This window comes from Mya arenaria, chromosome 11 (assembly GCF_026914265.1).
Source record: "Mya arenaria isolate MELC-2E11 chromosome 11, ASM2691426v1".
Classification (NCBI taxonomy): Eukaryota; Metazoa; Mollusca; class Bivalvia; order Myida; family Myidae; genus Mya; species Mya arenaria.
This window is the reverse complement of record NC_069132.1, coordinates 56,609,241-56,636,999: the sequence shown is the minus strand read 5'-3', so window position 1 is coordinate 56,636,999 and position 27,759 is coordinate 56,609,241. Positions and strand designations below refer to the sequence as shown.

Below are 27,759 nucleotides of genomic sequence, written 5' to 3'. Positions count from 1 at the left end.
TTGACTACTATACAGAGCCATCAACAACATAACTGACCACCACAAACTACAACAAGACCTTGAAACTCTACAATTCTCGGAATGAAGCTCAATCCCAAGAAATGCTAAACATCCGGAACAAGTCCAACTCTTTTGCAACATCAACAACCACATCTTACAATAAGTCTCAAACAACCCTAACCTTGGAATAGCCATCTCTGAAGGTCTTGAATGGAAAACCCACCTCAACAACATATGCAAGAAAGCCAACTTTACCCTGGGTTTTCTTCGCCGTAACCTTCGCCACTGCCCCATGCCATGCAGAAAGAACGCCCATCTTGCGTTAGTCCAAGCAAATATACTATGGAAGCGTCGTCTAGGATTCCTACCTAAAATGTGACATCAACCGCCTAGACCGCATTCAACGCATAGGGCTCTCGAATAATCACTGGCGACTACAAATCAAGACTTCGAAATGCTGCTGCAAAACCTTGAATTACAGAGTCTACAGGAGAAGCGCAGACACCTGAGGTTGACCTTCTTGTACAAGGTGGTTGAATAGCACGTTCACACAACCCATTAACACTGGCCATTTTCTTAAAACTCAAAGACCTAATTTAAGGACTATCATTATATAAGGGCTAAATATAAAGATTACATTAGTACAAACATATTTGAGAGCTCAGTGAATAACAACACCAAATGCTTTGTGGCTATTCATGCTAAACGTGTCCTTTGTAAAAACTCATTCTTTATAAAAACAGCTACTGACTGGAACAACTGCCTGAGAATATAGTACACCCTGATTCTGTAAACTCTTTTAAAGTTTCATTAACAAAAAGTGGTTAAGCACCCATCTTCCCGTGGGGTTAAAGCCAATAGTGGATTCTAGCATGTATCATTCAGATTCAGAATCAGACTAGAAATATCACGTTCAATAGATATGTGAAACTTTCAAGTTTCATTGAAAAATATTGAACAATACTGTAAAAGAAAAAAAAACTTAGAAAACCTTGGGTTTAAACACGAAACACACAATTTAGTATTATTACAATGGTGTCCTTGCGGTTTCATTAGGTTTGTCGAGTAAATGTAATAGATTATCAAAAACTAAAGAAGGGGAGGTCACAGCGTAAGGGATTGGCGATCACAAATTTTAAAATAATTGCCTGCTCCCCATAGCCATTTGGATTAGTTCTGATATCTAGGTAAGAAGTCATGGCTACCTAGGACGCTAAATTTCGTAATTAATTATTTCTTTATATACTCTATGAAGTTGGACTACCCTATAGTATTTGCATTATTGACCCGAAACAAAGACTAGTTAAATAAAATAAAGATGAGTAAATTCGGGTGACATTAGATATCTTGAACTAAAAATTATAAAAAGTGAAGTTATGTATGTTCGCGGCAGTCAACAGTTCAAATTAACTTGTCAACGCTGAACACTATGCACCAGTCAATTGTATCCACGGCTCCCCCAGGTCCGGGGAATAGCTGGGACATTAACTTTCGGTCCAGCCAACCCGGGGTAAAATTCCCGTCCTGCGGGGTTGAACTGATGGTAAAATCCCCGCCAAATGCCCCCGCACCCCAGAGACCCTAGGTAAGGCCCATTCCCCGCTATATGTTGCGCAAAACAAAACCACCACATTCACCTGGCACTGTGGGGACACCTGAAAGGTTACAATTGACTGGTGCACTACACTCTCAGGGACAGTGCATGTGGTTATGTCACACCCATATAACCACGACTACTTTACCTTTTTTGATAATGAGGGTTGGGGGCATTTCCATAACCACATGCCCTGTAAATGCATGTGACGAACGAACGCTATTATCGCCGTACAGCTCATAATATGCATTTTCAAAATATATTTCAATATATTTGTTTTATTTAAAATGAGAGTTGAAAATTGACTGTGTATGTTTTTATAATACTTCTTATTATCATTTTGATTTATTTATCAACAAGTGGAAAAAGCTTTGTAAATGTAGAAAATTGCTAATGTAAATATTTTCATCAAATACATTTTGATGTCAATTGTAAACGAAAGTTATACCTCATAGATTGACTGTTCTGTGTATACATAATACATGTACTTTGGTAGGACTTAAATGGTTGTTGAAGTAGTGAGTAGCCAGCGGGTGGCCTTCACACCAGCCCACATTCAGCTGGCCTGTGATGGCACATTCCTCGCCCTGCCTAAAACACGAACAGATATTGGCGCCTGGAGTCTCCATGACATCTCCTGTAAGGTGAGAATTTTAAGCACACACAATATAATGTAAATTTAATCATTGTATTAAAATATAATACTTTTTGTTGTAATTATTGAGATTTGTATATACATTTGTATGTTTAAGAACATGTTCTCATAATCTACATGTATAACATGTACATATTGTGGGCAAATTGTGACGTAAACACACATGTTATGGTGTTAAGAAGAGTTAAAGTGACTTGCTCATGTTTTTGGAGCAAAAATAAGTTTTCCCGGTCATGCAGCTGAAAACACTTATTTAATCATTATTTTAGTCTATGATATCGAAATTGCAGAAAAAATACAGTTTTAGCATAAAAAAGTATTTGGGGTTTAACGGAGTTCGAACCTACTCCAGAAAAGTCAAGAAAAAATTAGAAAACAGCTGGCGTTTCCACACGGCCACTGGGACTTTAACAGAAGTTGTTGATATATTGACCTGTTAAGGATACATTGCTAACATTGCTAACATCACATGAAAATGTCAATAAATTACTAATGTGATTTAAAATTGTGGTCTTCAAAGTCATAATTTGAGCAAATATGGCCGAAGGGATGCAGCTTCTGGGTATTTTTGTCCTTATGATTTGCAACACATTAGGTATTTTCCTTATTAGAAAAAAGTGCATTTTACAAGTCGTTGAGCAAGTTACATTAATACATGGTATAAAATGCTGTGAATTAATGTGATTAATGAAACTACCTTATATTCAAGAAATGTGCATGAATTAGAATTATGATCTTTTGCATACTTTCTCTGTTAATCTTTTTAAGCCCTTAGAATTAGTTGGCCATGGAAAAACACTGACAGCTCTTGCACTGGGTAACAAGTCGTCTCCCAAGTTACTTGTATCTGCAGCAGATGACTATGTGATAGTCTGGGATCTGCACCAGTGTCGGCAGAAAGTAGAGAGAGGTACAAGTTGGTTTTAATTGTTGTACCTTGGACATTGTATTAAACTTTAGTTGAAACTTTTGGGAAATAAGGTACATGTACTGAGGAATGACCATAAGACAAACATTGAGTGCAATTAACGCTATGACAATTTAGTTGACCAATACTTTATATAAAATAATTAAAGAATATTATCCATTTGATTATTGGATTACTTTGAATACATGTACCTCTGACATACAAACCTTCAAAAAGGTCTCCTTCGTGTTATGTTATTTGTAGCTAGCTGTCATTTAGACTGGAAAGAGTGGGGATAGTTCCAATAAATTCAAATATGTATATACCCGGTACTTTACATATTTGTTCACCAGGGGAAAGTGTTCGAGGCAGGGTTATTGGCACCACATTGGGGACAGTGGCTCACCTGGCACTCAGTCCTGATGACTCCCGGATAGCGGCTTGTGTTGGCGCAGAGATTGTCATTCTCCTGGCACAGGTATATATAATACAGCCCTATGGTGTTGACTTTTGCAGATGAGTACCGTAATTAACCATACATGAAATCCATTACAGAAAAGCCCCATGGATTGAATCGGACATACATGTAGTTGTACAAATGCAATTGATAAAAACGAATTGCTTTCTTATCCTCTTATTGGTTAAACTGTAACAAATATTTATATAAATGTCTTCCGCTATATGGTCAGTTGAAACTGCCACATGCATTTCAGCTTAAACTTACATTTTATAAAACTGTTCAAATATTTATTGGTTCTAATAAGCAAGAGCTTAAACAAAAAAATTTAAAGAGGAATTTTAATTATGTTGTATCATGCTGATAAACTTTCATACCAATTTTTTTATACCCATGTGAAAATTATTATATTCGATCTTTGTTCACCAAAATTGAGACAATTGAAGGTGTGAGCTTGTTTATTAATGTTATAGTACATGACATACCGTAATATACAGTGTTTGCATGTTTTTCAGCGTGAGTGCAGTGTGGCGGTGCTGGAAGGCCATGACGGGGCAGTTACTGCCGCAGAGTTCTGCCCACACTACACTGCCACCCTCGTCACCATCTCCGAGGACAGAACATTCAAGGTAGTAGGACAGAGTTACACTGGGTTAGGATTATGATATAGATGGTAGATTATAAAGAAACACAAATGAAGATTGATCTCTTAAAGTCTTCTCAGAACTATTCTCAGGCAAATTACCTTTTGCAAATAATTATCATACAGTATAAGGATCGAGTATTCTGACCCAACTCCTTAGACATGCAACCTAGACTTAAAAGGCTTTATTTCTGCAGACATATAGAGGATAATTGTTTGTTTCAGTGTACAATCGTTATATCACCGAGTAAGAACCAAAAGCTATATTTCACGAGTGGCATAGCCACAATTGAATTATTTACTTTTGTGTTCACGATGTATAATATATTGCAATATTACATTGAATAAACAATTATACTTTATATTATATACCTAGAAAGGATTTTAATGACTGTTTATTGTAGTTATTCAGACTAAACTTGTATTTGAACGTAACATCATTGCAGAAATGATGGGGTTGAGTTTGTGTCCAAGCCCTCGACACTCTGACATTGGATTTGAAATTGAATGTGGACTAAAACAGTGAAAATACCAGAATGTTATTTCACTTATTGAAATATTTGTTTTATTTCAATAATAAATATCTTCAAACCACCGGAAAGCATATGATAAACTGTTATTAACACATTTGTCTGTCTCCAAGAAGGTACTACCTTGTTGTTGTTGTGATTCAGGTGTGGGATGTGTCAGAGCTGGTGCTGGTCTACCAGTCCCCGATATTGACGGCCTCCCCCTTCCTCTGCCTCACCATGAGCTTCACTGAGCCGCGTGTCTCCATTGGAGCTGCTGATGGCATGGTAAATTATATTGCTGCCTTTTTTCCCACCTAATAATTTTTATACCCCCACAAACGAAGTTTGAGGGGGTATATAGGAGTGAGCTTGTCGGTCGGTCGGTCGGTCGGTCGGTCGGTCGGTCGGTCGGTCGGTCGGTCGGTCGGTCGGTCGGTCGGTCGGTCGGTCTGTCGGTCTGTCGGTTTTCATGGTTTCTGGACGATAACTCATGAAAGGCTAGACAGATTTGAAAAATTGTTGGTACACAGGTGTAACATCAGAAGATACAGGTCAAGTTCGATATTGGGGCTGATGGGGCCAAGGTCAAGGTCACTGTTACTAAAAATAGAAAAACGGTTTCCGGACGATAACTCATGAAAGGCTAGACAGATTTGAACAATTGTTGGTACACAGGTGTAACATCAGAAGATACAGGTCAAGTTCGATATTGGGGCTGGTGGGGCCAAGGTCAAGGTCACTGTTACTAAAAATAGAAAAACGGTTTCCGGACGATAACTCATGAAAGGCTAGACAGATTTGAACAATTTTTGGTACACAGGTGTAACATCAGAAGATACAGGTCAAGTTTGATATTGGGGCTGGTGGGGCCAAGGTCAAGGTCACTGTTACAAAAAATAGAAAAATGGTTTCTGGACGATAACTCATGAAAGGCTAGACAGATTTGAACAATTTTTGGTACACATATGTAACATCAGAAGATACAGTTTGGTACACAGGTGTAACATCAGAAGATGTAGGTCAAGTTCGATATTGGGGCTGGTGGGGCCAAGGTCAAGGTCACTGTTACTTAAAATAGAAAAACGGTTTCCGGACGATAACTCATGAAAGGCTTGACAGATTTGAACAATTTTTGGTACACAGGTGTAACATCAGAAGATACAGGTCAAGTTCGATATTGGGGCTGGTGGGGCCAAAGTCGAGGTCACTGTTACTACAAATAGAAAAACGGTTTCCAGACGATAAATCATGAAAGGCTTGACAGATTTGAACAATTTTTGGTACACAGGTGTAACATCAGAAGATACAGGTCAAGTTCGATATTGGGGCTGGTGGGGCTAAGGTCACTGTTACTAAAAATAGAAAAACGGTTTCTGGACAATAACTCATGAAAGGCTAGACAGATTTGAACAATTTTTGGTACACATGTGTAACATCAGAAGATGTAGGTCAAGTTCGATATTGGGGCTGGTGGGGTCAAGGTCACTGTTACTAAAAATAGAAAAACGGTTTCCGGACAATAACTCATGGAAGGTTAGTTTTTCTTGTCAGCAGTGTAACTTCTAAATTACTCAACAGATTTAAATAAAACAATACATGCATGATAAAAGAAGATGCAGTGTGCAGTAGCCTTGGAGTTATAGTCTCTTTTCAAAGGAATGGTTTGCCATTCCTGTGTCCAGGCGGCATTTGGGGGTATTCGTCACTCCTGTGACAGCTCTAGTTGTTTCAATAATAGATGAAAACTGACACTTAAATGAAAATCACACACACAGAAATTCCCGTTTAAGGTAAAAGATATATTTTTAGGGTCATGTAAGTTTGTGGGTGCCATGTAGTGATTGCCCAGTGCGTCCGTCCTTCCATGTTTTTTTTTTTTTTTTTTGTTACTATTTTATCAGCCTTTCAAGATATCAAATTCATACTTTCCAAACTTCTTAACAGTATCAATACCTTCTTTTGTGACAATTATGTAACTAATGCTTAAATATTGTCAAATTTATGGCCCTTTGTATATAAGAAATTATGAAATATTTTGATTGCTTTGTAACTCTGTTTTGGCTTTAACCTTAAAAATCTCATAATCTCTTTATCTTGTTGCCTACTAAATGTTAAATGAATATGTCAACCTGATGTTTGATAAATTAAGTCCCATGTTCGTGAATAGGTCAGGGTAATTGACCTGACGGATGGAAACGGTTTCCGGTGCCTCCACCAGGTGGATGCCGAGAAAATCATCAACCGCCAGCGGGAACACAGACATATCACACATGAACAAGACACAACTGGTAGGTGGCCAGGTAGACCTCTGCACACATGTCAAAGAGCTCTCGACAACACCCATGGAAACTCATAATAATTTCAGCTTAGTATCAAATCTGCATTAAGGTGATAAGATTCAAGATGCTTCTGTAGAGATTTATCATCATCATATTAAAATTGGAGAGAAAAAATAGAATGTGCAGAGATGCCAGTTCATCTAATGTTAACTATTTTAAAACTCAATGATTTATACACATTGTGCAGGTCCGGTGAAAGTGAGCAGTCGGCCCGTGTGGAGGCAGCCTGTCCAAGCAGGTGTAGGGGCCGGAGGAGAGGAGTCTCCGCGGGTTGAGGCAGGGACTGCAGTCTTAGCCATGTACTTCTCTGCCCCACCTATGCAGCCATGCCCACCATCAACCAATACAACACACCTCCCATTCCTCCACAATCAGTCATCTATCGTCAGGTATTTAACTCACTGTCATTTTTTAATTTCAAATTAATTATTTAAAAAAATAAATATTGTAGTATTCAAAACATTAACTGTGTTTTCTTTTTAAGTGTTCTCGTATTCCAAAGGAAAAGTTTAAAAAGTTAACATTTGTGTGATATGTTTGTATCCAAAGGCCTTCAACACTTCATGAGCAAGCTTAAAGCTGCACTCTCACAGATTGATTTTTTTTACCTTTTTAATTCTATTGTTTCAGAGTCAGCTGACTTTGGCATTAATGCCTTCAATTCAGTCATATAAGATCACTCACAATAGTACAGATCTCACTTGAATAAAGCCAAAAATTTCAATTTTCTTAGGATGTTAGTAACACTTTTAGCCATAAAACATCAATTCTCAACAATAAATATGAAAAACTGCGATCTAATTCTTAGTCAACCTTCTTATATCACTGGTTTCCATACATTTACACATAAATTGGCTCATTTCAAGGCAATGAATAAAAAAGTTTTCAAAACTGTCAATCTTTGAGAGTGTAGCTTTAGAGGTTGGTCTTTTAAATATTCACCTTTTCAAACTGGTATACCTAGCTTTAATACTACTAGTGCTGTAATAAGAACACTTTAAAAGAACAGAACAAAATAGTCCACCTCTATCACTGTATGGTCTGGTGTATTTTCAGTGACCTGCTGACATCATCACCGCTTCTGTTGGTGGGAACGACAGCAGGATTTCTTGTTCTAAATGCCGGCTCCCTCGACCTACTGGAACACATAGACTTTCAGGGTACGTTTGCAGTGTCTGTGGTAGTGCTTCGTGGGAAATTTGAAAGATCACGGCCAAGTGTTCATAGTTACATGAACACACAAAAACAGGATTCAATCCTTATATTTGTACATTTTATATATATTTTTCCCTGTTGAATTGTTTTGAGTTTGATTTATTAAGTTTTTTAGGTAAAACTAAGGAAAGAAGTTGTTTTTTTGGCGATTTACATTGTGCAAAATAATGGCGTTATTTGAAATATGGTTAATCATTGGGCAGTAACATCTCGCTTGGCAGATAACTCTGACTTTTATAATTATAATAATTGTTTTAATAGTTATGAATAGTTTTTTAATGAAAAATAACAACAACAGTGCCATTGTTTATGTTGTTATTCTATTTCAGAGCCGTTGCAGCACCCAGACAGTATTGAAACTAATGCGAAGGTGTTGAATGCTGCTGGTTCCATCATATTTGGCCAGGGAGCTGATCAGATGGTAAAACAGTCTGTGTTTACTTGATTCACTAGTGATGATATGCTTATGACCCACGTTCTTAGTGTGTATGATGGTGAGGGGGGAGTAATTAGGTACATAGAGGATATTCATGAGTGTTAAAAGTTTAAAGAAATAACAGGTTTACGGACGGGCGGGCATCAAACATTGGTTTTCCCCCAATAACTAAAGCTAGCATTGATGGATAATAATGAAAAATGGTGTGTAGCTAGCTTATGTGAAGAACTAGCTTTTGAGGGGGGTGGGGGGTCAAGGTCACTGTTACTAAAATAGAAAAATGGTTTCTACAAAGTCAAACATTGGTTTCGGACCAATAAGTTAGAATTGGATAGTAATGAAAGTAGGTGTGAAGCTTATGTGAAGAGCTAGCTTGGAATAACTTTTGAGGGTGGTGGGGTCAAGGTCACTGTTATATAAAATAAAAAAATGGTTTCTGCCGAATAGCTTTAGTTAGATTTGATGGATAGTAATGAAAGTTAGTGTGTAGGTAGCTTATGTGAAGAGCTAGCTTGGGATTGCTTTTGAGGTCATTGTCACTGTTACATAAAACAGAAAAAATGGTTATTGCCCAACAACTTAAGTAAAAATTAATGGAAACTTAACACATAAGATACTTAACTAGAGTAATTTTGAGTTACGTCTCTTTTTGATTAAAGTTAAGATAAAGGTGGCTACATTTTCCTAACTCATACAAGAAATGAATTAGCCAAAATTTCTGATTGCTCATATTTAAAATCTGGTTACCTCCCATTGCGGCGTTTCTAGTTCATATTGAATAACCAGAAATGCACTATTCTATTTATATCCTAACTTGTATGATTTATAGTGCTAAAGATAAGAAATGCTGTTATACAGTGTGTACATGCTATTTATTTAAAAAGTATTATTTGTCCTTCTTAAAGTTTCAAAGATTAAACTAGCAATGTATATAAATTGCTAAAACACATTTGAATGTACTGATAAACAGAACTCTGTCTCTCTCTCTCTCTCTCTCTCTTATACCCAGTGGTATTTCCTGTTGAGCATTTACTCTTTTGATAAAATTCAACCTTTCTTACAGCAAAAAATGTGGACAGTAAGGTTTTGAGAAGTTTATTTGATAGCCATGTATGTGATGCAAACCTCCAAGAAAATCAAGAATAAAAACCAACATGAAATAGTAAGGGTGAGAGTGGTCAATTGTTATATGTGTCTGCCTCTCACCTATAATGCTATGAGCTCCACCAGGGGGCACTTTCTCATGATCCCTCTCAAAGGACACGGTACTGGTTTCCTTCCAGGAAATGGACTCAAGAGTGATTGTCAACTAGCTCTCGGCACAATCAAGCTAAATTAAGTTAGTACAAACCAACTTAAAAAGTCTTTGCTTTTATACATAATTTTAGCCAGAAAATTACAATACTTGGTATCACAGTACTGATGTCTGCTGTTTTAATTGTGTTCATCAATAAGTCTGACTTAAAACTTGAAACATCTCATAAATGCTGAACATATAGATATACCCATAAATAAAACAGTGAAGGGATATTGTCATGAAATCTCCATGTTGTCTGCATCTGAGATAGGGTAAAAAGTTTGTTGTCATTCCCTTGATTTGCCAAGCTGTAGTGAAGTTGTTGTTGTGCATTTGCTTTTTAATTTTCACTGCTGGAGTTTGAGCACGAAGCACCTGCTGACCTGTGCTGCACTGCTGGTTCCACTCCTGCTCTTGTTAAAGTATGAAATAAAAGCAGTTGCTGACCTGTGCTAGCACAGCTGGTTCCCCTCCTGTGCTTGCTTAAGCATGAATATGAAGCACTTTGTGACCTGTGGTAACACTGCCAGTTCCCCTTCTGTGCTTTCTTAAGTATGAATATGAAGCACTTTGTAACCTGTGCTAGCACTGCCGGTTCCCTTCCTGCTCTTGCTGAAATATGAACATGAAGCACTTGGGGGACCTGTGCTAGCACCGCTGGTTCCCCGCCTGCTGAAGTATGAACATAAAGAACTTGCTGACCTGTGCTAGCACTGCTGGTTTCCCGCCTGCTGAAGTATGAACATGAAGCAGTTGCTGACCTGTGCTAGCACTGCTGGTTTCTTGCCTGCTGAAGTATGAACATGAAGCAGTTGCTGACCTGTGCTAGCCCTGCCGGTTTCCCTCCTGCACTGTTAAACTATGAACATGAAGCACTTGCGGACATGTGCTAATGCTACTGATTCCCCTCCTGCTCCTGCTGTAGTTTGAGCATGAAGCACTTGCTGATCTGTGCAGCGGCCCAGCAGGCCAGCAACCCCATAAAGATGGCCAGCGAGCGCTCGAACACCATGACCGGGGCTGACAGCACTGCTATTGACTCCCATGTTGTTGAAATAGCCAGGTACTGAAAACAAATAGAAGAAATGTACTTCTGTAAATAATTACCTTGGGCCACTTGTATAAATCTGGATAAGTTATCCACCAGTTGTCTGTTGGTTAGTTTGCACATAAAAGCAATTTCATTGGTTTACATTAATTATTGGATAAATATTGACCAATCAATAAACGTTTCCACTTATTTTGACCAAACCAAAAAATTAAGTGATGTGTGTAGAAAGTAAAAACAAACTACACCAATCTGTATGAAAGGCCACTCTATAGAGCAAGCAGAATAAAAGACTTTCTGCTATACAAAAATAGCTCTATAAATGATGGAGAAGTCTACTACAGTAGAAGCCTATTGTAGGTAAGCTTGAGATGTCTTCACAGAAGAGAGCAAAATAATAGCTTTTCCTCACTATTTCAGTGATTACAATGTATAAATGAAACTGGAAATACATGATGAGTTTTCTTACTGTTTGTTTAAAGTAGTTCCATATGCGTGAGCAGCGTCCAAAGGTATGTGTGACATGTTTTCTGTCAGAGTCCCACAGCACCGTGAGGAAGTAACTGGCATCCACCAACCACTGAAACATAGGTCATATGATCTGTTACTTAAAAACCGAGGTCATGTGATCTGTTACTTAAAAACCTAGGTCATGTGATCTGTTACTTAAAAACCTAGGTCATGTTATCTGTTACTTGAGAAGCATAGGTCATGTGATCTGTTGCTTGAGAAACATAGGTCATGTGATCTGCTAAATGTACTTGAGAAACATGGGTCATGTGATCTGTTACTTGAGAAACATGGGTCATGTGATCTGTTACTTGAGAAACATAGGTCATGTGATCTGTTACTTGAGAAACATAGGTCATGTGATTGTCTCCTTAAGAATAATAGTTTATTTGATCATTAACTTGAGAAACATAGGTCATGTGATCTATTACTTGAGAAACATAGGTCATGTGATTGTCTACTTGAGAAACATAGGTCATGTTTTCTTCTATTTGAGAAACATAGGTCATGTGATCTGGTACTTGAGAAACAAAGCTCATGTGATCTGCTTCTTGAGAAACAAAGGTCATGCGATCTGTTACTTGAGAAACATAGGTCATGTGATCGTCTACTTAAGAAACATAGGTCATGTGATCTGCTGTTTGAGAAACGTAAGTCATGTGATTGTCTACTTGAGAAACATAGGTCATGTGATCTGCTAATTGAGAAACATTGGTAATGTGATTGTCTAGTTGTGAAACATATAGGCCTTGTGATCTGCTACTTGAGAAACATACATCATGTAATCTGCTACTTGAGAAACATATAGGCCTTGTGATCTGCTACTTGAGAAACATACATCATGTAATCTGCTACTTGAGAAACATATGAACCTTGTGATCTGCTACTTGAGAAACATACATCATGTGATCTGCTACTTGAGAAACATAGGTCATGTGATCCGCTTCTTGAGAAAACATAGGTCATGTGATCTGCTTCTTGAGAAATGAAAGTCATTTTATTTGCTACTTGAGCAACATAGGTCATGTGATTTGCTACTTGAGAAACATAGTTCATGTGATCTGCTGCTTGAGAAACATAGGTCATTCGATTTGCTACTTGAAAAACATAGGTCATGTGACCTGCTACTTTAGAAACATAGTTCATGTGATTTGCTACTTGAGAAAAACATAGGCCTTGTGATCTGCTCCTTGAGAAACATAGGTCATGTGATCTGTTACTTGAGAAACATAGGTCATGTGATCTGTTACTTGAGAAACATATGTCATGTGATCTGTTACTTGAGAAACATAGGTCATGTGATCTGTTACTTGAGAAACATAGGTCAGGTGATCTGGTACTTGAGAAACATAGGTTATGTGATCTGCAGCTTGGGAAACATAGGTCATGTGATTGTCTACTTGAGAAACATGGGTCATGTGATCAAGTTGACATTTCCGAAAGCTCTTCTTTGACAACTTGTTTATTTTTTTTGTCTTTGAATGAGCCAAACTGATGCATAAATGTCTTAAAATCAGTGATACAAGACATTTGTGTGTTATCTTATATGACTGTATTGAAGGCATTGCTACCAAAATCAGCTGATTTTGAGACAAAAACTAAAAAAAAGTCCAAACTGTCAATCTGTGAGAGTGCAGCTTTAAGGTCAAGTGAGGTTTGACAAAAACTAATTTTGTATCTGTCCTTTGAATTTGAAATTAATAATTAATTCAGCCAAAGCAGATCTGTTTTCAATGTACATGTTTACATTCAGGTAATGATATGTTTATGAACATACAAAATCGGCAGCAATGTAGAGGCCTGTCTCGACAACATTCACGAGAAGGCTGTTGTCAACTGTGCTGGTTACGTGGTAACGTTTCTTTGCAATAATCCCGATCAGAAAGGTGCAGATGAACGCCACTATCATGAGAGTGACCAACCCATATCCACAGTTCACAGTGTAGGCTGACTTTGTCTTGAAGTTCAATTGTCCTGCAATAAATATAATATCAGATATGTCACCCAATTAAGTTGTGGGTTTGATTCCCACCAAGGGATCTAAATCCTGGCCTCCTAAAATGGACACCAATACTGGTATTTCATAATGCAGAAAATGGACTCTTTATTGATTTTATAAACTATTGGCTTTCCTCACAATTGAGCTAAAAGAAATTAAGATAAATTTAAGGGAAATTTCCCTTGGCCATTCAAAATGGACACAAGTACTGGTTTCTATTCAGAAAATGGACTCTATAGTTATTCTATAATCTATCAGCTTTCCTCACAATCGAACTGAAAGAAATTAAGATAAACTAAAGGGAACTCTCAAAATGGACACAAGTTCTGGTTTATACATACATGTAGGAAGGACTCTATACTGATCTATCAGCTTGCATCAAGCTAATAAAAACAATAATATATAATTTGTAGCTTTTATTTCATAATGCATTTTATGGTATCTTAAGTATTCAACATTCATCAGTTCTCTTTTGGTTTGTAAGCTAAATATATCCTTCCAGTAAATTCTTTGAGTTTAGTGATCTAGAGTGGGTGAGAGTGGTCTAGTGGTTAAGGTGTCTGCCTCTCAGCCAGGAGATTATGGGCTAGAGCCCAGCAGAGAAACATTCTCTTAACAGAAACCTCTCCATAACACCAAAAACAAAACAGTGGGAATAAAACTCGCCCTTTGGGGACAAACCATAATGCAGCCACTATTGGGTGTGGGCATAACTTTATAAACTCAATAACAACAACAACAACCAGTATTGATTTAAATATTTATCGAGGAAGCATATGCAAGAGTGATAAATATTAGAGCGTGGCTTTCCTTACAATCCAGCTGTAATATATTGATTTTCACTTTTAAGTTAAGCCATACAAAAGTTTTCTCATTCAATGTATTAAGCAAGTGTTTACTTACTTCTTCCTGTATCCATCTCGTGATCTATGTCTGCTTAAACTTCCTGATGAAATTTTGGATTTATATTTAAAAATAAAATTCTAATGAAATATTCCCATGGTAACTGATCATCCAAGAATTTATTGATCACAATGTTACCTATCATACACTACTGCTATAAAATATCCAGTATTTCAATTTTCTCTGTAACATGCACACTTGGTATTTAAACTAAGACCCACTGGTGATGTTGGTGTATATAAGCAGCCGTGATTCATTGTTTAACTGATAACGCAAATCCAGAACAGCAAAAATTGATACATATATTGAAGTCCTTGGTTGAAACTGAGATAATATTTTAGATATCTAAGCTATGATCTCATACTTAAGTTGTTGGGCTAATTGTTGCTTATCAGGAAAGAGAAAATGAATTTATATCATAAACTCAATCACAGTGTTATTGAAATATTTTTGCAATGCAAAACCCATTATTTACACAAAGAAGGCCTCATTTCTATAAATTTTGAACAGCCAAGTTGCCTTGGTCTTTAACAAAGTGTTGGGATTCACATATTGTGATCATCTAACTTAAACTCTTCTCAAACGTGATACAAAAGGAAAATGTTTTTGACAGCATTAATTTTGGTCTGTATCAGTGATTGTATTTATATTTGCACAGCCAAACCTGTCTGCATATATGTCTACATGTATATTTCAAACTAAAAGGCACTGCCAATTTTCTCCTAAAACTTGATAGTTGATACACACATTTTAGTTTTCAATTTATATATATTTAATTATATATAATTTATATTGCAGACGACAAATTGAATATTTTTGTTTACCTGAATTATTATGAAGACCCACCTGTCATTAGCCATTATCAGGGGAAATTTGATCCACAGTATATCCTTTTTTAATTGTATGAAAAAAAAAAGTTGATATTTAAAAAAAAAGCAAATATGCAGGATGATTTTTCATGTAAATATGGGGGCATGGTTTGGCTGAAATGATGTGTACATGGAGGCCTATTTTTTTATGGGTCCATGGGTCTTTTGATTTCCTTACATTTTACATTAAAACCTTACATTTATAGGTTTTCATTTTTTTGGAAAGGAAGCTATACCTCTGGACAAACCAGTACAAACACAAATACAATATTTCTATTATTGTAGCTGTGGTGTGTGGTAGGCAGCCCATTTGAGAATGTAGTACACATATTGAAATGGAAGCAGTCAAGCCCAGGGCGCGATACCAGTCCACGTCCACAGTCGTGTGACAGAGACGGGGCTCGCGGAGATATCCATGGCATCACAAGCATGAACAGCCCTAATTCGCTGTCGGCCAGTAAACAAAGTATAGAAATAACCGTCCTATCCACGTAAGTCATCTAGCTCAAAGCTGATGTATTGGCAAATGTTAAAATATTTGGGCTTACATGATGTTCAAATTTAAAATAAGTATTGCTCTGACCTAGAATTAAGTTTCAAATGCACAATACAGGTTTTTGAGTCACCTGCGAAGCATGGAAGACATGTAGGGACAGGGCGGCGCGGTCCATGTCATACTTTTTCAATCAATTACTTTTGAACAACTCTGTAAAGAGTTTTTTTAACTTTGTATGTTCATTGGTTATGGTCAATAGATGACCCATATTGATTCTGGGGTCAGTAGGTGAAAAGTCAAGGTAATGGTGACCTTTACTAGAGAAAATTATGGGCCAGTAAATGACCCATTTGATTCTTGGGTCAGTAGGTCAAAAGTCAAGGTCATGGTGACATTTACTAGAAAAAAATATGGGTGCTCTTGACAAGCTTCACATCCGATATCGAAGAATTGTTGTTTACCATTTCAGTGCCAGCCTTCTGGAGGATTCACCTTTGAGAGCAGACATGACACCTAAACAGAAGGACAATAAAGATAAAAAGCCAAGAGGTACCATATGTTGTGTACTCACACCTTGTTATGGTTTAACTTCAGTTTGTTTCATGCAATAAACAAAACAAAACAATTACAACATGCAATTTGATCTTGTTTCGCCATTTAGCAACTTCAGGTCCCAAAATCATAAAAGTACTCTAGTCAAATCGTTATCTCAATTCATTTTACCACGTCAGAGCATAGTATGAGTTTAAATCTTTTATGTTTTTATTCATTTTAAAAATATATTTTCTCATACTAGAATGTGCTGATATCAAAAAAGCTTTTCGTCAATATTTCAAAGGAAATAATAATTCTACAACAAAAAAAATGAGTTATTGGTAAAATGTAACAAGTTCTGCTCAATTTCACTTTTTGCTGTAAGATAATATTCTTTGGAATATTGGTGAAAGTTTTTTTTATCAATATATTGTATGAGAGAATTCACTCTTTAAAAGATAAACAACATATTTCATCAGGTAAGATGTTATATGGTTAAATATGTTGAGATTGAAATTTAGATTTGACTTAAGTATTTTTGTTACATTTGGGTCAGGAGTGTTAAATAATAAATGTGTTGACTATCAGTGGTATTTTTTTATTACAAATGTAGTGCTTGGATTTTTTTTGCACAATAGCATCTCCTTACATCTTCAAAATAATGAAAGAGAGCATCTATTAAGTTCTTGAGATATCAACTTTATTTGGTTTCCTACAGACTTTGTGAGTCACCAGAAGAAAGGGGTCATTACTGGGAACCAGCCCCTTACATTCAAGACGAAGATCAAGTCCTCAGGCTACACTGCCCAGCCTAGGTACGCACAGCTCTGTACTTAAGTGATGTTCCATATATATACTCCGGCCCCAATATCTCAAAAAATCCGTGTATCAAAGTTAAATATTCTTTTTCATTTACCAAAATTATTTACTTAAATTTGATTTTACAAAATATCGATTTAGTCAATCATGGTTGTAAGGACAATTTCCTTTTAAAGTTTCCAAACTCTTCAAAATAAGAATATTACACATATCGTACGAAACAAATATTGTGTGTTTAGCTATCACAAAGATCAACACCTCAAGTTTCACGCTCAGGCTAGCTACTCTAATAAGAGACTTTAATGTTTGTGAGAAACTTTGGCCTGAAATGTGAAAATGTTTTTTCTTTGAGCCACATTCAGTAATTAATGAGCAAATTGTTTTGTTTCCATCCATTTTTATCCAAGTTTAAATGTTTGATAGTGTTCCCTGTACTTTCTGATGTGATTGCAACGGCACTGTACGCATGTGAACATGGTGTTATTATCAGGGCTTCTAAAACTTTGGAACCTCAATCGGTCCGACTTATTATGTTTTTCAGGACAACTATGTTCAAACCCCAGACCAGCTTCAGCGCTAAATCTTCAAGGACTCCTCCCAAATCCAATGCCAAACAAAGGTACCACTAGTGCTTACAAGGACTATTTTCTACCTGGAATGTAAAATCTTGTTACAACAGAAAGAATATGAATGCTCAAAACAAATTACCTGGTATATTCCATAATAATAATGTTTTGTAAATGTGTTCAAAAATGAGATACGAAATCGATAACTTATTAACTAGATATTCTTTATTTGATAAGCACAAATTGTTCTCTTAGAGAGATGGAACCTGTGTAAGACACTTTCTCAGCACTTGTGGTCTTGGTACATGTATGTTTATGTTGCCCACCAAGGGGCTCATGACCTCAGTGCATGTATTGTTTTGATCCCCAGGGTAGCAGGGGAGTACCCGATGCAGGCTAATCCGCCGCAACACCTCAACATGAAGACAGATGTCGCAGAGAGACCGACTCCCGTCAACGCCCTTGCCATCTCTGGTAATCTACCATCCTTAGTCTTTACTAAGTGATACTGTGGCAGTGAATGTTTATTGGGCAGTTTTGTCTCATAAAACAAACACAAAACAAGAAGCTGTCTTTAGATTAAATCCATCAGCTCATTAGTATTGGTAGTTCAGTGAGTTTTCTTGGTGCTATTTACTGCCTTTTGAAGGATGTTTTTTCTTTTGCCAAAATGTATGTTTTTCTTAAAAATTTCATAATATTTTTCAAATATGGTTAATGCTGTTTCTACGAAAAACAAGCAAACAATGTATTTCATAAAATAGCAAACAAGATCTTCTCAAGACCAGCTGTAACACAGTATATTGGGTTTATTAAAAAAAAGTCAAAATGTGTATATCCACTAGTATGTGCTTTATTTGGCATGATTTTGCATTTTCCAAAAGTCTGGAAAAAATCAGTAGGGAAGGTGGAAAAAATCCAAAAGAAATCACCTCTTCCCTGTTAGTTTACTCGTAGCTATTACATTATTATTATGAAAAAAATCAATAGCCAACATGTATTCAGTGCTTTTTTTATAAAATATATCCCTAAAAAAAAAAAATAACCTACATGTAAATTACCAAGTTAGGCTTGTGCTTGTCCAATGTTGTTTGTGATGTGCAAGGTTTTCCTGTTTTACAGATGGAGGTCAAAGCCTGGCGTGTGCCCTCGCCAACAAGTCTGCCCTCATCTTCCCAATACCCATGAGCAACAAGAAAGCCTCATCATCATCATCATACACAGGTGATCTCAACTTAAGTTTGAGCAATGAATAATATATCTGCAGGATTTTCTAAGCAAATTTGAGAAATTTTAGTTATAATATAGCGTCTGGCTCATTAACAAACTCAGCAGACTCCATGGCATAATTTAATAGAATGTTGTTCTTTTCTGCCTTGTTTTTAATGGGTAGGGAACATAATTATCATGACATGACATAACTGAAATTGCATTTGGATTAATGTTATTGCAACAACAAAGTCATATAGGATAAAATTATTTGAAGTATAGTGGTACAATGTATATGTGCTGCAGGTCACAACCACGTGGTGTCTGGTGTGTCATGGTGCAATGTATATGTGCTGCAGGTCACAACCACGTGGTGTCTGGTGTGTCATGGTGCAATGTATATGTGCTGCAGGTCACAACCACGTGGTGTCTGGTGTGTCATGGTACAATGTATATGTGCTGCAGGTCACAACCACGTGGTGTCTGGTGTGTCATGGTACAATGTATATGTGCTGCAGGTCACAACCACGTGGTGTCTGGTGTGTCGTGGTACATTGTATGTGTGCTGCAGTTCACAACCACGTGGTGTCTGGTGTGTCATGGTGCAATGTACTTGTGCTGCAGGTCACAACCACGTGGTGTCTGGTGTGTCATGGTGCAATGTACTTGTGCTGCAGTTCACAACCACGTGGTGTCTGGTGTGTCATGGTACAATGTATATGTGCTGCAGGTCACAACCACGTGGTGTCTGGTGTGTCATGGTGCAATGTATATGTGCTGCAGGTCACAACCACGTGGTGTCTGGTGTGTCATGGTACAATGTATATGTGCTGCAGGTCACAACCACGTGGTGTCTGGTGTGTCATGGTACAATGTACTTGTGCTGCAGGTCACAACCACGTGGTGTCTGGTGTGTCATGGTACAATGTATATGTGCTGCAGGTCACAACCACGTGGTGTCTGGTGTGTCATGGTGCAATGTAAATGTGCTGCAGGTCACAACCACGTGGTGTCTGGTGTGTCATGGTATATTGTATATGTGCTGCAGGTCACAACCACGTGGTGTCTGGTGTGTCATGGTACAATGTACTTGTGCTGCAGGTCACAACCATGTGGTGTCTGGTGTGTCATGGTACAATGTAAATGTGCTGCAGGTCACAACCACGTGGTGTCTGGTGTGTCATGGTACAATGTAAATGTGCTGCAGTTCACAACCACGTGGTGTCTGGTGTGTCATGGTGCAATGTATATGTGCTGCAGGTCACAACCACGTGGTGTCTGGTGTGTCATGGTGCAATGTATATGTGCTGCAGGTCACAACCACGTGGTGTCTGGTGTGTCATGGTGCAATGTACTTGTGCTGCAGGTCACAACCACATGGTGTCTGGTGTGTCATGGTGCAATGTACTTGTACTGCAGGTCACAACCACGTGGTGTCTGGTGTGTCATGGTGCAATGTACTTGTGCTGCAGGTCACAACCACGTGGTGTCTGGTGTGTCATGGTACAATGTATATGTGCTGCAGGTCACAACCACGTGGTGTCTGGTGTGTCATGGTGCAATGTATATGTGCTGCAGGTCACAACCACGTGGTGTCTAGTGCGTCATGGTACAATGTATATGTGCTGCAGGTCACAACCACGTGGTGTCTGGTGTGTCATGGTGCAATGTATATGTGCTGCAGGTCACAACCACGTGGTGTCTGGTGTGTCATGGTGCAATGTACTTGTGCTGCAGGTCACAACCACGTGGTGTCTGGTGTGTCATGGTACAATGTACTTGTGCTGCAGGTCACAACCACGTGGTGTCTGGTGCGTCATGGTACAATGTACATGTGCTGCAGGTCACAACCACGTGGTGTCTGGTGCGTCATGGTGCAATGTACATGTGCTGCAGGTCACAACCACGTGGTGTCTGGTGCGTCATGGTGCAATGTACATGTGCTGCAGGTCACAACCACGTGGTGTCTAGTGCGTCATGGTACAATGTATATGTGCTGCAGGTCACAACCAAGTGGTGTCTGGTGTGTCATGGTATAATGTATATGTGCTGCAGGTCACAACCACGTGGTGTCTAGTGTGTCATGGAGCCACTGTGGGAGCCGTCTTATCACTGCCTCCTCTGACAGAACCGCCTGCGTCTGGCTCTGGTCACAGTCAGAGCCAGCACTCACGTTCGACAGGCAGATCAAGAGCAATGCTCCTGTCCATAAGGTACAAACTTAATTGAAGTGATTCATCATGGCTTTAAAAAGTAAATGCATATTGCCCTATACATATATATATTAAGCACTAATATGCTAGAAAATGACTTTTAATTTCAGCACAACTTTTATTTTGTCATAAATTGATTAATTTACTGCAAGAGTTCTATATGAGGGTTTTCCTGATCTGTTAGCTGTATAGAGCTTTAACGACCTATAATGTAGCTTGTCTCATTTTGAATGATAAGATAATTGGGCTATTATTATTAGATTAGGCCTCATCAGTTTTACGAAGAAAAAGGTAGTGGTATCATCATAGCCTTGGTGTTGTCGACATTGGTGTTGTTATGCAAAAAAAATAACCTTGGCCATTACTCTAAAAAGTTTAAGCTATTCAAATTAAATTTGATGCATATATTGCCAGATACAATATTCAGATGTGTAGCAAGTCCCATGATGCTGTCTTGAATGTATAGTTATGCCCCTTTTACAACTTAAAAATAACACTGAGCATTGGTGTTCACTCTGCAACACTCTAGTTTATATCAGGTGGAGAATGAGAAAAAATACATACATGATATCATTCTCTTTCATAGTTTTTATTTTACTTATCATTTAAATAAAAAAAATACCTTGTTTTGTAGGAAAATCCTGCTTTCAGCAAAGAAATACAGAGTGCTCAGTTTTATTTCATGGACAAGTTCATATTGATGTGTTCTGGAAATACGTTGTTCTTATACAAATATTATATAGACCCCACCAAGGATGATGTTCAAAGGTGAGAAAAGGAAACAAGGGGCCATCTTATCACTGAGTGTATGACAAAATCTTGTATGATCAAGAAGTTTGAATTAAAGCTTAGGCCACTGTCAGAAATGGAATGAAGTTCTAATTTGCCAATTTCAAATAGCTTGCAGGACCTTTCCATCCAGCCTTTTTGTTTTTATAAATCGATCATACGAAATGCTTCTTTTAAGATGGCCTCAAAATATATATTGCGTCATAGTAAGTCCACTATTTAAATGTTTGTGTAGATTGTCTCAGACATGCATATTTTTTTACGATATAATTGCAAATCTATAGATTTCAAAGATTATACAGAACAAACTCGTATTTCAGTTATGTAGCATAAGAATGCTAGTAAGTGTTAAAGGTTGGTAAAATGAGTTGTTGACTGCTGCAGGTACCTGGTACAGAGTCGATATAAAGTGGTTCAGCAGTGGACCGCCGAATCACAAGCCATCACAGCACTCGCAGCAATCAACAGTTTCCTCTCCTGTATCCTTTCTTGGCTGTGTTAGCATTATTTTGCGAATGTTTGGATGAAGAATACAGACTTTGTGCTGGTTGTCATAAACAAAGTTAAAATAAGTCCCTGATTATAAACCTAACGCCAAATGTGTGTTGATCCTTAACTGGTGCGAAGATGTAGTCCTGTGTGGATGCTCCAACAAGAACATTGAGGTGTTTGACCTGAATGCTGGTCGCCAGATCCGCAAAATGACAGACACCCACGCCAGGCCCCTGCACGCCCTTTGCCAGAATGAGGTACATGACTCTTCTTCAGATACAACAGAAAAACAATTGTTATACAGTCAAACCCCTTTGGCTTGAACTTCCAGGGACCACTGAGAATACCTCTTGCCAAGCAGGAATGCTTACCTTCAGTTCCGTATGTAGAAGTCCGCCCTTTATATCTAGTTGGATCCAACTAGGAATTTTAGCCAAGTGAGTTCGAGCCAACGGGATTCAGCTGTAACTAAGACTTACATGAATTTATTCTGTATCTATTCCATTGCAATAATCATGTTGCAGAAAATTATCGTTTGTGTTAGGGTTACATAGTTATACCCCCACAAACGAAGTTTGAGGGGGTATATAGGAGTGAGCTTGTCGGTCGGTCTGTCTGTCTGTTGGTCGGTCTGTCTGTCGGTCGGTCTGTCGGTTTTCATGGTTTCCGGACGATAACTCATGAAAGGCTAGACAGATTTGAAAAATTGTTGGTACACAGGTGTAACATCAGAAGATACAGGTCAAATTCGATATTGGGGCTGGTGGGGCCAAGGTCAAGGTCACTGTTACTAAAAATAGAAAAACGGTTTCCGGACGATAACTCATGAAAGGCTTGACAGATTTGAAAATTTTTTGGTACACAGGTGTAACATCAGAAGATACAGGTCAAGTTCGATATTGGGGCTGGTGGGGCCAAGGTCAAGGTCACTGTTACTAAAAATAGAAACACGGTTTCCGGACGATAACTCATGAAAGGCTTGACAGATTTGAAAATTTTTTGGTACACAGGTGTAACATCAGAAGATACAGGTCAGGTTCGATATTGGGGCTAGTGGGGTCAAAGTCACTGTTACTAAAAAAAGAAAAACGGTTTCCGGACGATAACTCATGAAAGGCTAAACGGATTTGAACAATTTTTGGTACACAGGTGTAACATCAGAAGATACAGATCAAGTTCGATATTGGGGCTGGTGGGGTCAAGGTCACTGTTACTAAAAATAGAAAAATGGTTTCCGGACGATAACTCATGAAAGGCTTGACAGATTTGAACATTTTTTGGTACACAGGTGTAACATCAGAAGATACAGGCCAAGTTCGATAGATCCTTCAAAACTAAATGAGCAAATATTTACCTTAAAAGTAATTGACACTTGGAAAGATGAACAAACAAAACAAATCCAGCATGCTTCATTTGAACCAGATGCCAGTGGAATACCAGCAGAACTTAAGTATGGCATATTTGCCACAGTAGTGCTTACTACAAATATTGACCTGTCAGATGGACTTGTTAATTCGGCTACATGAACAGTCCCGGGATTTATTCCCAGGTGGATAAGGATGCATTCAAGCCCAAATATGTACTTGTAAAATTTGATGATGATCGTGTTGGAAGAAAAGCTCGTGAATGCTCTAGATGTCTTATTCCAGAAGAGATCAGCTAGAGCATCAGCTAGTTTTTCTTGTCAGCAGTGTAACTTCTAAATTACTCAACAGATTTAAATAAAACAATACATGCATGATAAAAGAAGATGCAGTGTGCAGTAACCTTGGAGTTATGGCCTCTTTTCAAAGGAATGGTTTGCCATTTCTGTGTCCAGGCGGCATTTGGGGGTATTCGTCACTCTTGTGACAGCTCTAGTTTATCTTTTTATAAGTGAGATATTTATAAACTGTTCATTCGGAGCTCCTCGGCCATTTTTTTCAAAAACAACCTCGGATGTATGCCAGTACATCAGTTGAAGTAGTTCGTATCTTTTTAAATTATATCGTTAATTATTTTTAGTGTTTTAGAGTTGTATAAATTGATCTAAGTTTAAATTGATTACCAGTGAAGTGTATTATTGCAAACATAATTAAGATTTTCAAGAGTAAAGACATAAAGTTTAACTGCTAAATAAAATTACTACGCGATCTACTTGCAGCGGACTTAAACGTACCTCTTTTTGAGTATGTAAACCGTCCAAATACATCCCAGGTTGTTTTTGAAAAAAATGGCCGAGGAGTTCCGAATGTAAACTGTTATGGCCTTTAACCAAAAGTAAAGTGACACCTAACATCTAGTGGTGTGTAACCTTCAGGGTTCCCAGTTTGCCTCCCACCCAAGCGGGGCCTATGACTTGTTTGCCTCTGCAGCTGCTGGAGACTGCATCAAACTCTGGGACCTCCGCACTGACAGGTACAGACTGTATTATGCAAGGAGCAAATATTTGTGTTGGAAAAAACATTTTTACAAAAATGAAATAAATTGCACTTTTAATACAACAGACTACCGGTAGTCATTTGTACTTCGACCATCTTGTTTAAGGAATGTGTGCTGCCTACATGTCTGCTTATTTCAGAGATTTTACAGAAATTGTTTTCCAAAAAAGGAAAACATAAACACACACCTTGATGATTCTTTTTTTCGACTAAAATGGTGATTATATACACTTATAATGTACATAGGTCACTTTGTCTAAACTAAATGTCCCTTATTGTGGCAGGTGTGTCCGGCGTTACGAGGGTCATCTTAATCGCGTACACCCGTGTGGCCTTGCCTTCAGTCCTTGTGGACGCTTTCTGGCCACTGGCTCAGAAGATAAATGCGTGAGTTAATATCAGAGATTGTAAATATACCTAAATCATTATCAACTATAACTATTACTCTTTTTAAGAATTGTTGAATAAAAAAATTAATGAAATTTTATAAAGAATAGCAAGCTGCATTTAACTTTGAACTATTATACTGAACAATGGACACATGAACGTTTATTTAAATGCTGTGAAATGTCTATGTTGAAGGCATATCTCTTCTGTAGCTGATACGGTATATGTGTGTATTAGGCGTATCTGTTTGGCTTATTGTTGATAATGTGTATGTGTGTTTCAGGCATATCTGTATGTTGATGGAGTGTATGTGTGTTTCAGGCATATCTGTATGTTGATGGTGTGTATGTGTGTTTCAGGCATATCTGTATGTTGATGGTGTGTATGTGTGTTTCAGGCATATCTGTATGTTGATGGTGTGTATGTGTGTTTCAGGCATATCTGTATGTTGATGGTGTGTATGTGTGTTTCAGGCATATCTGTATGTTGATGGTGTGTATGTGTGTGTCAGGCATATCTGTATGTTGATGGTGTGTATGTGTGTTTCAGGCATATTTGTTCAGTAGTTGATGATTAGTGTTTCAGGTGTATTTGTTTGTGGATGATGAGTATGTGTTTTTCAGTCGTATCTGTTCGACCTGAGGTCTGGGACGTACCTTCACAAGTTGCAAGGACACACAGACGTTGTGTCTGACGTCGCCTTCAATCCCCGCACCCCTCAGGTTAGAACTCTGCGCCAATTCCCTTGGCCTTAAAAGTGCCAACTTTTTACCATAAAAAAATGCAATGATAGAGAAATCTTACACTGAGGAGTTTACACTTTTTTTCGGATTTAAATAATAAAAATTACACAAGTGTCTATATTTCATTGGCTTTTGTTATCACGTCAAAGTTGAGTCATTTGCATGATTTAACAAATCCTTGCAATAATGTAACCATATATTGTTGAGCATCATGAACTCATTGATAGTAAATATCTTGTTATTTCAATTTCAGTTGTTCACAGCAAGTTTAGATGGGAAAATCGCTGTCTACAACAATAGATGACACTTCAACACCAATATTAGAGCACTAAACTTCACCATTATGTGTGTGATACTGATGGACAGCGGCCTGCAGGTTGTTTGGAGGATTTCCTTGTGGTCAGCAAGCCACTTCAGTACAAATGCAGTGTATTGCTATATGGAATGACTTACAGAATGTTCCATGAGGCAATGGTGGTCTGATTCATACTATGCATGGGTCAATTACCAGTACCTTCACATTGTTTGTGGACTGATTTACTCACCACCAGAGTTCTATGTCAAACAAAAGACTGTGTGAAATGTTTCAACGCAAGCTCTAGTGTTTGCATGAAATAAATCATCTATTATATATCAGATTGCATCAATTTTATTGATTTATGAGTTTGTTAAACTTTGATCTGTTAAAATATCATGTCTGTTGTCTATGTTGTGTTTGAGTGAAACTCCTACAAAAGTTCTTCTGTCGTACTATGTGTGACAAGTCCCTCCTATGAAGCTTTTTTGATGTTTGCCATGATTATTTAAACTAGATCTATCACAGGAGTGATGAATACCCCCAGACACTGAAAGAATTATAAATGAGGTTTAAGAAAATATCACTTTTCTAAGTTCAATAAAATGGGATATACTCCTTATATAAAATGGGATATACTCCTTATAATCCTTCAATAATTGTATACTATTCATGAATAAAAAAATATAGTACATGTAGTTAATATAGTGTGTTGCCTGTTTAGAATGGCTGACACATTGGCATTATTTTCCCATGGCATCGTCACACTTTCATTTCTGCTCAATTGCTTTGAACAACTTGTTGAGTATGTACATTGATTATGGCCATTGAATTTGAAATTGGGGTCGGTAGGTAAGTGACCCTTATAAGAAAAATTACTGGGTTTCCAATTATAAATATTGAATGACTTGGTGCAAGGTATTTAAACTTGGTTTGCAAATTGGTCATGGACAGTAGAAGACCCCTATTGAATTTGGGATCAGTACATCTAATTGACCTTTGAACTTGATGTGCATAATTTTTATGGACAGTAGATGACCCCTATTGAATTACGGGTCAACAATAGGTCAATGTGACCTTTAGGCTTGGTTTGCACATTGGTCATGACCACTAAATGATCACTATTGAATTTGGGGTCAATAGGTCAAGGTGACATGGTTTAACATGGTTTGTACATTTGTCATGGACATTTGACATTCGATTTCATGGTGACCTTTGCTAGAAAATTTCAGGTGACATCCCGATTCGCAGAATTATTGTTTGGTTTAGAAAAGCAATCCAACATTCTGCTTATGAGAAAAATCTGTCATTTCATCGACTGGTTTAAAATCTTAGAATTTTATACAATGCATTATCATATCATAAAAGTACAATCCTTGAACCTTATTTAATAAATAGATATTCCTTTTGGC

At 37.7% G+C, this 27,759-nt stretch overlaps 2 protein-coding genes across 3 annotated transcripts; one reads left to right on the top strand and one right to left on the bottom strand.

Annotated features, from left to right (window-relative positions):
• The first annotated feature begins 1,194 nt into the window (after window positions 1-1,194).
• On the top strand, window positions 1,195-27,267 carry LOC128207810 (WD repeat-containing protein 27-like). 2 transcript variants are annotated; one of them, XM_052910951.1, is made up of 24 exons: window positions 1,195-1,222; window positions 2,091-2,238; window positions 3,018-3,159; window positions 3,510-3,634; window positions 4,129-4,242; window positions 4,931-5,053; window positions 6,936-7,056; window positions 7,295-7,496; window positions 8,164-8,267; window positions 8,652-8,743; window positions 15,670-15,875; window positions 16,350-16,429; window positions 17,133-17,229; window positions 17,775-17,852; window positions 18,170-18,273; window positions 18,922-19,023; window positions 21,064-21,221; window positions 21,856-21,989; window positions 22,395-22,489; window positions 22,638-22,759; window positions 24,802-24,899; window positions 25,207-25,309; window positions 25,933-26,031; window positions 26,306-27,266. In XM_052910951.1, the coding sequence occupies exons 2-24, from the start codon at window positions 2,098-2,100 to the stop codon at window positions 26,354-26,356; spliced, it is 2,691 nt and encodes an 896-aa protein (XP_052766911.1). In that variant the 5' UTR covers window positions 1,195-1,222; window positions 2,091-2,097; the 3' UTR covers window positions 26,357-27,266. The 2 variants fall into 2 exon arrangements, with proteins under 2 accessions (XP_052766911.1, XP_052766910.1); XM_052910950.1 differs by lacking the exon at window positions 1,195-1,222 and adding an exon at window positions 1,510-1,585 and having other exon boundaries at window positions 26,306-27,267.
• Window positions 9,838-14,852, bottom strand: LOC128207818 (uncharacterized). Its single transcript, XM_052910962.1, has 4 exons — window positions 14,516-14,852; window positions 13,391-13,587; window positions 11,573-11,683; window positions 9,838-11,121 (listed from the first exon to the last, which is right to left on the bottom strand). Exons 1-4 carry the CDS (start codon window positions 14,529-14,531, stop codon window positions 10,951-10,953), a joined length of 495 nt encoding a protein of 164 aa, XP_052766922.1. The 5' UTR covers window positions 14,532-14,852; the 3' UTR covers window positions 9,838-10,950.
• Window positions 27,268-27,759: the final 492 nt, after the last annotated feature.